General features: G+C 35.7%; 1 protein-coding gene across 6 annotated transcripts in view; it reads left to right on the top strand.

Moving 5' to 3' along the window:
• Positions 1-12412, top strand: part of TCF4 (transcription factor 4) — a 346905-nt gene that overhangs the window by 199259 nt on the left and 135234 nt on the right. For all 6 annotated transcript variants that reach the window (XM_019531761.1, XM_019531758.1, XM_019531757.1 and 3 more), the window contains exons 6-7: positions 6357-6486; positions 6952-7001. In XM_019531761.1, coding sequence (XP_019387306.1) covers positions 6357-6486; positions 6952-7001 — 180 coding nt within the window. The remainder of the gene's footprint in view (positions 1-6356; positions 6487-6951; positions 7002-12412) is intronic.

The following is a 12412-nucleotide window of genomic DNA, read 5'->3' on the forward strand; positions in this document are numbered from 1 at the left end:
GGATTGATTCAGAGAGCTTTTAATCAATTCAGACCTTTTAATTGGTCCCCTGATTCGATTCAGATTTGGTGATTCAGTCACTGAATCAGGGCAAATCTCCTCCAAATCGAATCAGCACCCAAAGCTTCACACAGCCTTACTGTGCATCTGCACAGCATTGTGTGGGGTAGCATATAGCCACAAAGGAGTCAGAAGTCACTGTTTCTAGCACCAAATTAGTTGGAAAAGAGGTAGGTCCATGGTATTGTCCTCCCCATCCTCATTGGCTTGGAATATGGGGTTGCATACACAAATTTAAATGGTTTGGGAAAATTCTTACATGTCTGGTATAAAAACTTACCCAGAGTTACCTAAACAGACCTGTGAATACTGAGTCCTTGAAGAGAAGAGAGCTCGCAATGCCGATGCTATGCAGCCAGAGGGCCTCTCTGCACACATCTCAGTGGGCTCTGCTGGCTTCCTAAGTCTGGTTGCTGATAGATGGCAGCAGTACACAGGAAAGCCTTGTCTCCCTATAGCATTATGTGGTATTGTGCAGGGGACATTTTCTTTTCTCTGCTTGGCTGGAGCAGCAGTGTCCAGTGAGCAACACACCATCTCCCAGTGGGAAGGGAGCGGAGGAAGGGACAGAAGCAAAGGATGCTGGGATGCTGGTGGCCTGTGCTGTGGCTTCCCAGAAAAAAAACATATACAGATATTTGCTCTTCCAGGAGAAAGTCACGTTGTTATGATTTAACCCTGGTTGTTTCTTGGTTATTTTGCTCCTGGAGTGACCATTTTTACTCTGGGAGAAAAATCCTGAACATCTGTATACTCAGATTTCTCCAGGGAGAGCAGTGACTGTCCCCAGAGAAACTGAATGTCTGTTTATGGCCTGGTTCTGGTGCAATAGCATGGGCCACTTTAAAGTGTACAGAACCAACAGTGAAAGGTAAGAACAGGATAAAAGTGCAAGTGTGGTTAAAAAACATGGAATGGTCATTTTTATAATTACGAAGGCTTTTACAAAATACAGTCATTAAAACCTGAACATTTCAAAATGATGAAAAACACCCAAGCATTTTTTCTCACTATGAATTGGATGAAATCCTATCCTTTTCCTGATGCTTACAGAAAAATGATACCTGTCATTGTTTCAGGTTGATATGTATCTTGCAAAAGACGTGATGAACATATAGTAGTGGTCTGTGTACCTACACCCACTCTTACTTAGAATAATTAAGCAGGCTTGTTTATCTGTAAAAAATCAATTTTCTACAAAAAAAGGTTGTATGTTTCCCTAGCTGTATGATATGTGGATTGAGAACACAACACCGCTCTCCCTCCCTATCATCTTAAGAGTGGCAAGCTGGCAGCTGCTTGGAGGAGTTCACATACTATTTTGTTACCTGGAGATCCACAGGAATTGCTAAAAAAGGCTTTAGGGAGCTCAGGGTTGCACTGCAGCAAAACACTGAACTCCTGCCACTTCTCTACCCTTCCTCTGTTGCAATACCATGGTTCACAAAGGCTGCTCTGCTGCAGGACTAGCCACTTACTTGCTGTCTGGGCATACCCCATCCTGCTGTATGCCCCCAGAGAATTGTAAGATGCATTTGATCTACGTGTTATGCTATTTTGCCTAAAGAGCAAAAATGTGCTGAGTTCCTGATCCTACTTCCTCCATACATAAATGGTCAGACAACTGCATATTATTCTACACTGTGTATCAGCCCCTTAACATAAGTGGTTTGGAGGGCTTTATGTCTACTTATATGACAAGGAAGAATTATACTGAACCATCACCTTTCCCTTCCAAGCAGTTCCTTCTGGCATTTATTCCTGCACTCTGTGAAAAGGGAATATAGGCCAGTTACTATATAACCCATAGGCTTGTGATCATAGAATAGGATTGCAGCTGCATGAGCAAAAAAATCCTGTGACATGAATTCTACTCCCAGTCAGTTGGCAGTTGCTAGCAAAAAAAGCTTAGTCTGGTTTTAACTAAGAGTGGTTTTCTCCATGATGTCACGTTTGATATCTGATGTCAATGTAAGGGGAATAATGAAAAAGAGACTACTCAGAGCATCCAGAAAAGATCCATTTTCCTGATATTTCCTCCTAACCTGTTTTGAGGATTTCGAGGTAATTTGGGGTATCTTTTTTCAGACTATAGTACTGAAGGTCATTTATCTTTTCATCAAAATCAACTATATATAAATACAAGGCAACACTTATCCTATTCTAATCTCACTCATTTGTAAGTAATGGTAAATATAATAGTTAAAAAAATTATTTCCCACCTATTGGGTTTAAAAATGACTAAGATGAAGCAATTATTCAGTTTCAACGTAATTTTAGTTTGAAAACCAAAGTTTCATATGAATGAAGCGGTACAGTTTTTTAAATACCATTCAGATTTTAATTTGCTCTAATAAATACGACCCCCACCACTCTTTTTTAAAATTCTGCTTTAACTTATGGTTTCATTTTCTGGTTGTGTAGACAGGACTCAGGAACTGGTGAATTATTTTACAAATTATTAGAAACACAGACCACATTCTGTTTAACTGGGGAAAAAATGACAAAGAATCGTACAGAGCGTCTGGATCTGGCAATGAGTCTTGCTGTGTTGAGCTTGCTTTTCTTCTGTGATTTTTTTAAACCCAAACTTTGAATTCCAGCTGGCAAATTCAGTATATTACATGCTTTGTTTTTGATAACACAATGTACACTATAAACTGTATAGTCCTGCGGCAGTGGGAGAATTTGGAAAGATTATTCTAAATTGCAAAAATATGTCTAAGATTTATACAGGTTAGCTCAGAGATATGCAACATGTTTCTTTTGTTTCCTGAGTAGTACACTGGTTAGATTCAAAGATAACCTCAGATCATTAGTTTATACAAATATAGAAAAACATGCAAACATTAAACACTTGTTTAAAGACAGGAGAGGACTTCGACAAATGTAACATCTATCTTTCAAACCTATCATTTCTTAATGGTGAAATGAACTAATAATTTGTTCATTTCTCAAGATCACATTTGAACAATATGCAAGCCCCAAATGCTAGATAATCTGTGGCCTCATGGTTTGTAAATGTTTTCTCTTTCTCTTTGTTGGAAGCTATTCACAATGTCACATGTAGGCCAAAAAATAATAAATGTCCATTTTTATAAGCATCTCAGAATAAGTACGTATATATTTTTTATTTTAGTCATTCTTCTAAGGTGACAAAAACATATGCGTCTGTGTATTTAAGGGGACCTCTTTAAACACTCCATTGGGAAAAACTGTCCCAATGAAGACAAAAGTTTTTTAAAAGTTTCAATAACATTTCATCATCACAGAACTTAGTTTATAAGAGACAGTATTGCTTTTTTTTATTCTTTTTTTTAGCAGAAACGTATCCTTCTCATAGATGAGAAACTATCCCCTACTGCTTTGCATAGCACTTATTGATGGTAAAAATATTTAGTAGTAATCATGGCCATACAGTAAATACAGCGGTTAGGCACATCCATCTACTAACAGTATATATGTCTGTTCCTTGAACGAAGAATCCAGAATTCAGCTGACATGATATAATAATGCCCAAAGATGTTTCTGTGGGGGCGTCTACATGTGCCCCTATGGCACCGTTGTTACAGGCCCGTCATTTAGTACTACCTCTTTCAAAGCAAAGGTCTTTTCCATACTTGCTCTTGGAAGCACTAAATGATGGCACGGTAACAGCCCAGGCTGCGCCGTCCACATGGTGCATGGTTATTTTTAGTTGCTAGATTGCCCTAGCGATGCGCTATACTGAGGGAGTGCGTCGCTACGGCGACACAGCTGCGGCATCACAGATTTTGCCCACCAACACCACATAGCCATAGTGCGTTGCTACGGTGACATAGCGTCACATGTGGTCACACCCTGTGTGTCCAAACTGCCATATACTATCATCCACCTATGTATATCCATAGTATTTGTTATTTCAGACTTATGGCAGTTAAGGGTTTTGGTAAAAAGAATTCACCGGCGTGATAAGAACTCAACTAGTGGCAAGAAAAGTAGCCAATAGCTAAATAAATAAATAAAAATGATAGGTTTCCTTTTAGACTGATGCTCATATATATTATATATACTTGTAAAAGTGTTTACGGTTTTTATTTGGTTAGTTGGTTTTTGGTTTGTTTGATTTTTTTTTTTTTTCCTGGAGAGCTCACAGTTTTTCAAGGTCTCTTTTTATAGAGAAAAAAATGAATGAAAAATTAAAACACCATATCGTATTTGTGTGTCTATGGTGATTCACCGTTAATGTAAAATAGTTTACAAACTTTATATGCATTCTTAAAACAAAGTACTAATTAAATCAAGTAGGATGGATGTACAAAGTTCTGAGGCTGGTGGCTGCGAGTTAATCTTTCAGACCACAAGACACATGGATAATCCTGGCACAGATTTAGCAGGTCTGCCTTTATGTTAAAATGTATGCGTGATAAAAATATATGACTGAATAAGATTTTTGTGGCTAGCAGTTTTTCATGCCAGTATGACTGCCTTAGATGTTCGGTAAAATTGATTGTTTTGCTGGTATATGCAGAATGAGTTAATAACTTTTTTCAAAGATTTTTCCATGTGTTTCTTTGCCATTGTGCAAAATACTTGCGACTATTTTTGCAAATGCAGGTGTTTATTGAAGAGAACACAACCACTGCAGGTGTATATTAAATATTTGCTAAAAGTAAAGATATTAGAAAGAAGCAGTGACTAACATTTCCACATTTTTATCTATATTTACATCTTTTGGAATTTCTGTGAATCCAAATGCTAAACTTCACATCAAGTAAAAGATTTAAACTAGAGTCAATCAAGGAATACATTTGATCACCCATTAGGAAATAAGTGTTGCTCATCTGGAATAGAAAAGGAATATAGTTTTATAGAATCAAAAGTTATCCTTAAATGTTTTTAGTAGTATCGTAAAGAAATAAGGATGTTTTAATTTCTGATTTTCCAGCTCATGGGTCATATTTGACCAACTGCTTTCAGTAGAAGACATGCCACTTTGTTGAACTATTTAGGAATCAAAAAGACTGTCTTAATTTAAAACAAGGAGCCTTTGTTTTAGTTGGTGACTGCCTTGTGAAATTTTTCAGTTCTCAGCGGGTTAACCAGGGAACAGGGGCAGAGTCATAATTGGCCTATTTAGAGTATTTTGCATGTGAATAGTGTGTTAGTGAAGCATTACTAAGTCTGTTGTGAGTGACATGGTGATTAGAATTTAGATTAGGGAAAACACATTCTGTACTTTATCAAGTACAGTAATTAGTTCAGTCAGTAAAAGTTGATTACAAGTAACGATAAAGTTAGATTTTTGGTACTTAATTTTAAAATTTCTTTATTAAATGGTAAATTTGTTCTTAATATAAATGGTAGTATCTACACCTGTTTTATTGCATATCAGAATAATTAAAAGAACAATGTGTTCAATGCAGAGTATAATCAGGGGATTTATATATTATGGGTAAGTTTCAATGTAGTTTATAGCAAATAGAACATTACTATGAGAAAACTGTTCTTCTGTCATAGTCTGTTAAAGATTTATAATTTCTCTTTTCTTATGGTCAGATACTGTTTCCTACTGTTTCGTAGAAACCATCGTCCTTCTGTGACTAAGTAAATTTTGAATTTGCTAGTCTGCATCTCGTTAGTTAATAATACAGACATAAACTGGATATACTGAAAGTCCTCTGCGGCGGCTGCTGCTGCTACTATACAATAGATTTAATTGTTTTTGTTTTTGTGTCTTTTTCAATAACCTGGCAAATTAACCATTTTTTTTAGCAATGTATAATTGTATTTTCATGTCTTAATCACATACTGTGTACCTGGTGTGTATATTTTTATATTGCATCAAATTGATATATTTGATTCACGGGCATGACAAAATTTCCAATGTTGGGATAGACAATGAAGATATTTTAATACACATTGAACCGTAAGATTAGCAACAGAATAAAGTTATTTTTTTTTAGTTTTGTATTGCTAAAAATAGAGACAGCGGCTCATTTTTTTGCTGTGAAGAAAGTGAACAGCATTCAAATATATTTCCTTAATGTACCTCCAAAAGTTTGCGTTGAACAGTTATTTAATTGGAATAAAAAAGAATGATGTCTATTTTAAATATAAATGATTTGATTGTTAAGTGAGCTACTCTAAAATTGTTTTAAGGAAAGGAACAGACACTCAACTGCAAACATGTTGAATTGTCTCCTATAAAATGTTTGCCTCCTGCGGGTTTCTTTATTGTATTTATTTTAAGGAATAAAAAGTAACAAACGATGGGAAAAGTTAATTTAATATATACATTTTTAATATTTTTTCAGCAAAGTCTCCTTGGAGGTGACATGGATATTGGTAACCCAGGAGCTCTCTCACCAACCAAACCTGGCTCTCAGTACTACCAATATTCTAGCAATAACCCCCGAAGGAGGCCTCTTCACAGTACCTCTATGGGTGAGTCTCTTTGCTTTGTATATTTTTTCCCCAATTTGGAAAAATAATTATCTTTTCACTCTATTTAAGAAGAATTTAAAGTAAAAAGAGTAATTTACAGAATCCTCTCATACTTCCAGTTAGCAGTATCATGGGTTTTTTTTAAATATTCGCTGATTCCCTGTGTTTACTCCCTTTGTTGCCTGTGCAGGAATCCTTTTTAAAACAAAACAAAACAAAACAAAAGAAAGAAAAAAATCTTTTATTTCAGACAAAACCATGTAAAGAAGGAACAAATAATCTAACACCCCATAAACCAAACATTTGCGGTTTTCCAGAAACTTTATACTAGGCTGACTGACTTGAATAAAGAGTAATGGTGTCCATTACTAAAGCACTGAGAAGAGAGCCGAGAGCTTGTTGTTTGGCAAAATTATGTGAAAAGTCTGTCTCTTATACTGACAGTATTTTATCTTTTATTTCCAGAAGTACAAACAAAGAAAGTTAGAAAAGTTCCTCCAGGTTTACCATCATCAGTAAGTACTGCTTGATAACATCGCTTTTGTGTGCGTCCTTATGTTTATTTGATGGGGGGGGGGGGGCAGAAGCGAAGCTGATTCTCAGTGCAAAGAGCATTTATCAGTAAAGACCTTAGACAAGGTAAGAAGAGTCTAAAAATCCTGTCACTTGTCCAATCTTTGAAGTGATTAATTGCACAAGGAAGACAAACGTGGATTGGTCATGTTGATTTCAGCAGGGCAGATTCTAAAGAACGGGCTGGAAAGATGCCTAAAGTTCAGATAGTTTTACCTGTACGTGGGTCTGGATAGAATGAGCATTAGTTTCACGTGTTGGTTAACTTCTTTGTCAGTGTGATGATGATTTATGGATTTGCATGTTAAAAGAGATTTGTGGAGAGGATTTATGAGAAATTTACATGGGTCTCAGCCCAGAATTCAGGGAGCATATCTTTATTTTCTAGTGAAGTATCTGAATTAGGGCTGTAAAGGTAACTGCATCATTTGCTGTCTGCATGTGTAATACCAGGTGTCAACCAACGGAATCCAGCTGTTACCAAAAGCATTATGGGTTATTTAATAAAGATATAGCTGATAATTGCCAATGTTTCCTCTCCCCCCCCACAATATGATATATTCTTGCAAAGAATATCCTTGATTAATTCTTTGTGAAAAGAAATGTGGGCACTATCCCAGACAAACAGATGCATCTTTTTCAATGTTTACCTTCGAATCTATATCTCATGCAATCAGAAGCTGATATTTCTGTTCAGGTGTCTGAAATCCTTTGTTTTGTGAGCCAGATATTTTCAGTATTTGTATTTTTCGTTCTCTAATAAGTAACAAATTCTTTTTTTTCTGAAAAATTGAAAAGAACATACATTCTATCTTTTAAGAATAGTTATCTAAGAGTAGGGTATTATCAATTTATAGCAGCCTTAAAAAGAAATGAAAAGATATTACAGTAAGCATATCTTGTAAGTATTAGCACAGCTGAAAAGGGTATTTTACTCAGACTTTCCTCTTACTTTGATACATGGCGCATGGGATCTGTGTTACTTCTGGGCTAGAAATGTATCAGATGAATTTTCAAATCAATGACTATAAACAAATAGTAAACCAGACACGAAAAAATTGATCTGACAACCATATTTACTTGATCTACAAATATGGGTATTAGTAAGAGTTAAGTGTTAATTGGTCTTGCAAAATATGTGAATAAATTGGCATATTAATTTAAGATTTTTTTCTTTTGTTTTTACTGTAAATCACTTACTAAATCATTTACTGCAATTGGAGATTAAACTGATATACTTTAAATGGGCTTCATTTCATCTTGTGAATATGACAAAGGGACCCTCACTGATTCAGGAATAATAAAACTGTAACCTCAGCACTAGAGACATGCATGAATATCATCATTTCAATACACCAAATATCAGGCTCCTGATGATATTACACGACATCCCAGATATGAATGTTATCATTTTATATATGTTGGAATATAACAATTGTGAAATTAAAGGTGCTAAAAGCTTAATACTAGGCAGTTTTTTTTAAAATTAAAAGGTAGATACTATATATGCATTTTGAGTTTACTTAACTTTCTGGCTTTAAAGAAATAACTAATATCCCCCCTGCCAAAAGGTTTTTATGAGTACTTTTATGCTTCAAGTTAGCGGTGGATTTAATTTAGATTAAACTTTAGCTTTTAATAGCCTTTATGACAACTTCAAATGATATATTCCTCACAGCTGTTTACATTTTGAAGCCAGCCAGTACATAATGTGGATAATATTAAACACAGTCGAATGTACCTTTGAATGTTCTGGAAAGGCAGAAAAGCTTTGTGCTGTAAAAGCCACATACTTGACGGAAGGCAAAAATACTTAAAGATGCAGTGCCTTATTTTCAGTTTTCTAAAAATGAACTCTTAGCTCTTTCTAGTACCCAGAATTACACTGGTTTCCTTTTAATACATGGGTAAGTCTGCGTGGTATAATGCCCATTTTTTTCTCTGCTTTATCACACTCAGACAACAGTTTTCCACAATTTGTTACGATTTCAAAAATATTTCCCCATACACAGTTGCCTGCTTCAGGACAGTTATATTGATGTGCCTGTATCCTTGCTGTAAGGAGGAAGTCTGAGTATGATGGCACCTGCTGTCTACTCTTACTGTCCCAGTAAGGTTGGCTGATGTTTCTATTAGGAACAGCTACATTCAGGGTCTAAAAACTCTGCTGTGAGCAAATTCTACCTCAAGAGTCAGAAACAATTGTTATATTGTTTGCTGAAGGGTCTCAAGCACTTTGCTTCTTTTAATTATTTTTTAAGAAATCTATTAATACACAGAATTGAAGTACTTAACTACTCTATCATCCTTAAAATTAATAATTTAAAATAATATTTTGTTTTTTTCTCATCCAAATCATTCTTAATGTGGACTACCCGCTTTCAGTATTTGAAATTGCCTTTAGCCAGGTTTCCCATTAATTCAAATATTTGTGGGGGGGGGGTTTAAATGCAAACTGTTATCATCTCAGAACATAGGAAAATTTATATGTACAGCATGTACACTGATGTGAATATATATATCTATATATGTGTGTGTGTGTTTGTATTCTTAGAAAGGTATAACACTGCTATTGGATAAATGGATATATAAAAATATAGCTTTGTTCTCTACATTGATATATGTTGTAAAATGTAATTAAAAACTCAATAGATTCTGAATGAGCCACTGTTTTTCTCTTCAATGTTATAAAAGAGTCAGAATATATTTAGGTGATACATCTTGTCACATTAGACCACCAGGACTATTATGCTAGATAAACAATATGCATTTATAAATTGGCTAAATAGATTATACTGTGCTTAGCTGACAGGATAAAAATATGACCATCTTTATCTTAAAATACTTCATTTTTAATATTATTTATACCTTGCGTTATAGAGATTGTTCTGAGAACAGCTATAGTAGGTTTATGTATTAAGACTTTTATAGAACACGTGTATGATTAACTATAATAAATGCTGTATTAACTTTCTGGCTGTCACCAAAAAAAGATGGTTTATTCTGACAGCAAAGGAAATTAAACTATGAAAATAATAGTAAGGGTCCAAGTTGAAAGTAGAATCAGGAAGTTTAGCGTTAAAGCTGAAATATTATCCTTAAAAATCCCCCCTATTGTGACTAGATGCATTCCAAACAGCAAATGATCTGCCCTGTCTTTATTCAGACACTGCACTGGCTGGGAGGAGAGCGGGGGAGACGTAAGTCTGGCCTTCATAGCGAGTCTTCAGTCTGACAGACTGAATGAATGACACTTTTCATCTTAGGATCTCAAAGCACTTAAGAAAAACTTTGTAGCTGAGCCCATTTTCCCACTGAAGTGCAACCACCACGGAGGGCTGAAAATACCATTTATCGTACAATTGGGCTAGAATAAAACTTTGGAAGCCTAAAAATTAGACTTAAACTGGGATATAGGTCTCAACCCATTGTACCTCATGTCAAAACCCTCTATATTTACCATATGTCATGTTAACTAAACAACCTCCCTGGGTAATCAGTATGCCACTTCATATAGACTGTTCAAATTATCTCTATCCAACATATTCATAGTGCCCTTTGTGAAGAATATCTCCTCTTCTCCTGTCTTCATGGTTTCAGGAGCTTGCACTGATTTGAAGTTTCATAATTTGAATGCGTTTTCCACATCATCAGTTTGATGTAAGTTTCAAAGCATCGGACTGTGGGAGTCGGGAGACCTAGGTTTCACTCCAACCTCTGCATTACTCTGTTAAGGCACGGCTCAGTTTCCCATCAATAAAGTGAGAAAACAGTACATATTTATTTATAGTGTAATATCTTTGGGGAAGGAATCTCTCTTTCTTAAACCAGATTTACACTACAGATTTCAAATGACATTGCTAAATCAGTCCGGAGTGTGAAGAAATACTACCCCTGGCCAATATAGCTGAGCCAGCAGAAGCTGCTAATGTCGATGGAATTATACCAATAAAAGTTCAGTTTTACAGGCTTATCTTGTTTTTTTCCCCCATAATACAGGATGGCTTTTACTGTACCAGAACAGAGAGCAGGTTTGCTACTGTAGCTGCATCCACACTAGGAGTGCTTTGCCAGTATAATGTATTCCTATTTTGGTAAAGCACTTCTAGTATAGAGAAAACCTATATACTTGTGCAGTGTCTAGCATAAGAAGACTGTAATTTTTATTTGGACCTGTAGGTATTACCACAAAAATCAGTACAATACTCACCTTTGTAAAGTACATTGTAATCCTTCAAGGAAATGCTCTCTGTAAGAGTGAAGTATTGTTGCTATCCAGCAAGTTACAGTCCATACTATTCTTGATTCTTTCGTATTGGCATTTTCTTATCCTTGGTTTTCTCCCAAGTTTCCTTTATCTTTTAATCTGAAGCTTTTAACCATTATGGTCAACGGTAGTTTCATCTTATTTGTTCTTTTTCCTAATATCTATATATAATAAAAATATATAATGATACATTAAGTGTCCATCAAGTGAATCTTGACATTGCTTATTTTCTTGTCTTGGCCACTGGAAAACTGAGTGCAAAATACAGTGAGCTGTGCTGTCCTCATATTTTCGTATGTGGATGAGCTGAACGTTTGGTGTAAGACCAGGTAATATTCAAAAGTGAATCCTGGTTCTTTTCTTAACCCTGGATCTCCTGGGTACCTAGAAAGTAAAACTTTAGGGCTGGCTAAGCTATCTTTCCATCACCAAGGACTCCCATCACCCTCAAGCAGCCAACTAAACACATTTTGTATCTGCTTTGCATGTGTTGAGACCCAAGATATCCCACTGAGGTCTGAGATCAAAAAGGCCATTTGTTAGTCACCTCCCTGAGAAAGAGCTGTTTGAACTAGATATTTTTGTTCTGATGATTTGTGTTGTTATAGTATGCATGATATTAAGCACCTGCTCTATCCTCCGCACTGGATAAGATATATTCTATGCCTCTATGAGTTTACAGTCTATACTGGATACAGACAAAATGACTACAGCTTATGATATACCAGATGAAGGTTTTGCCTCTATCTCTATGGGCTTGTCAGGACACTTCTTGAAATACGTTTAAATAGGGAAGTGAATGGACAGTAGTGACAATGCCATTCCAAGCACAGAATACAGACTGGATGAAAATGGGCATATAAGAAAAAGAAGAAAGCAAGAGTTAAAAGTCAGGCTAGAATTGATAGGTACTATCCACAATAGTGCCTTTGCACCATGGAGCCAAGGGTCAATGAAGTTCTTGGTTGCCCAGATATAAAATCTATTGGGAGACCTTCCAGGTATAAACAAACAAAAAGCTGAGGGTATCAAGGTAAATTTAAAAGGCCTGAGAAATCACCCTCTGATGATGAGGATTCATGTTGT

Source organism: Crocodylus porosus, unplaced genomic scaffold (assembly GCF_001723895.1).
Source record: "Crocodylus porosus isolate Cpor-Errol unplaced genomic scaffold, CroPor_comp1, whole genome shotgun sequence".
NCBI lineage: Eukaryota > Metazoa > Chordata > Crocodylia > Crocodylidae > Crocodylus > Crocodylus porosus.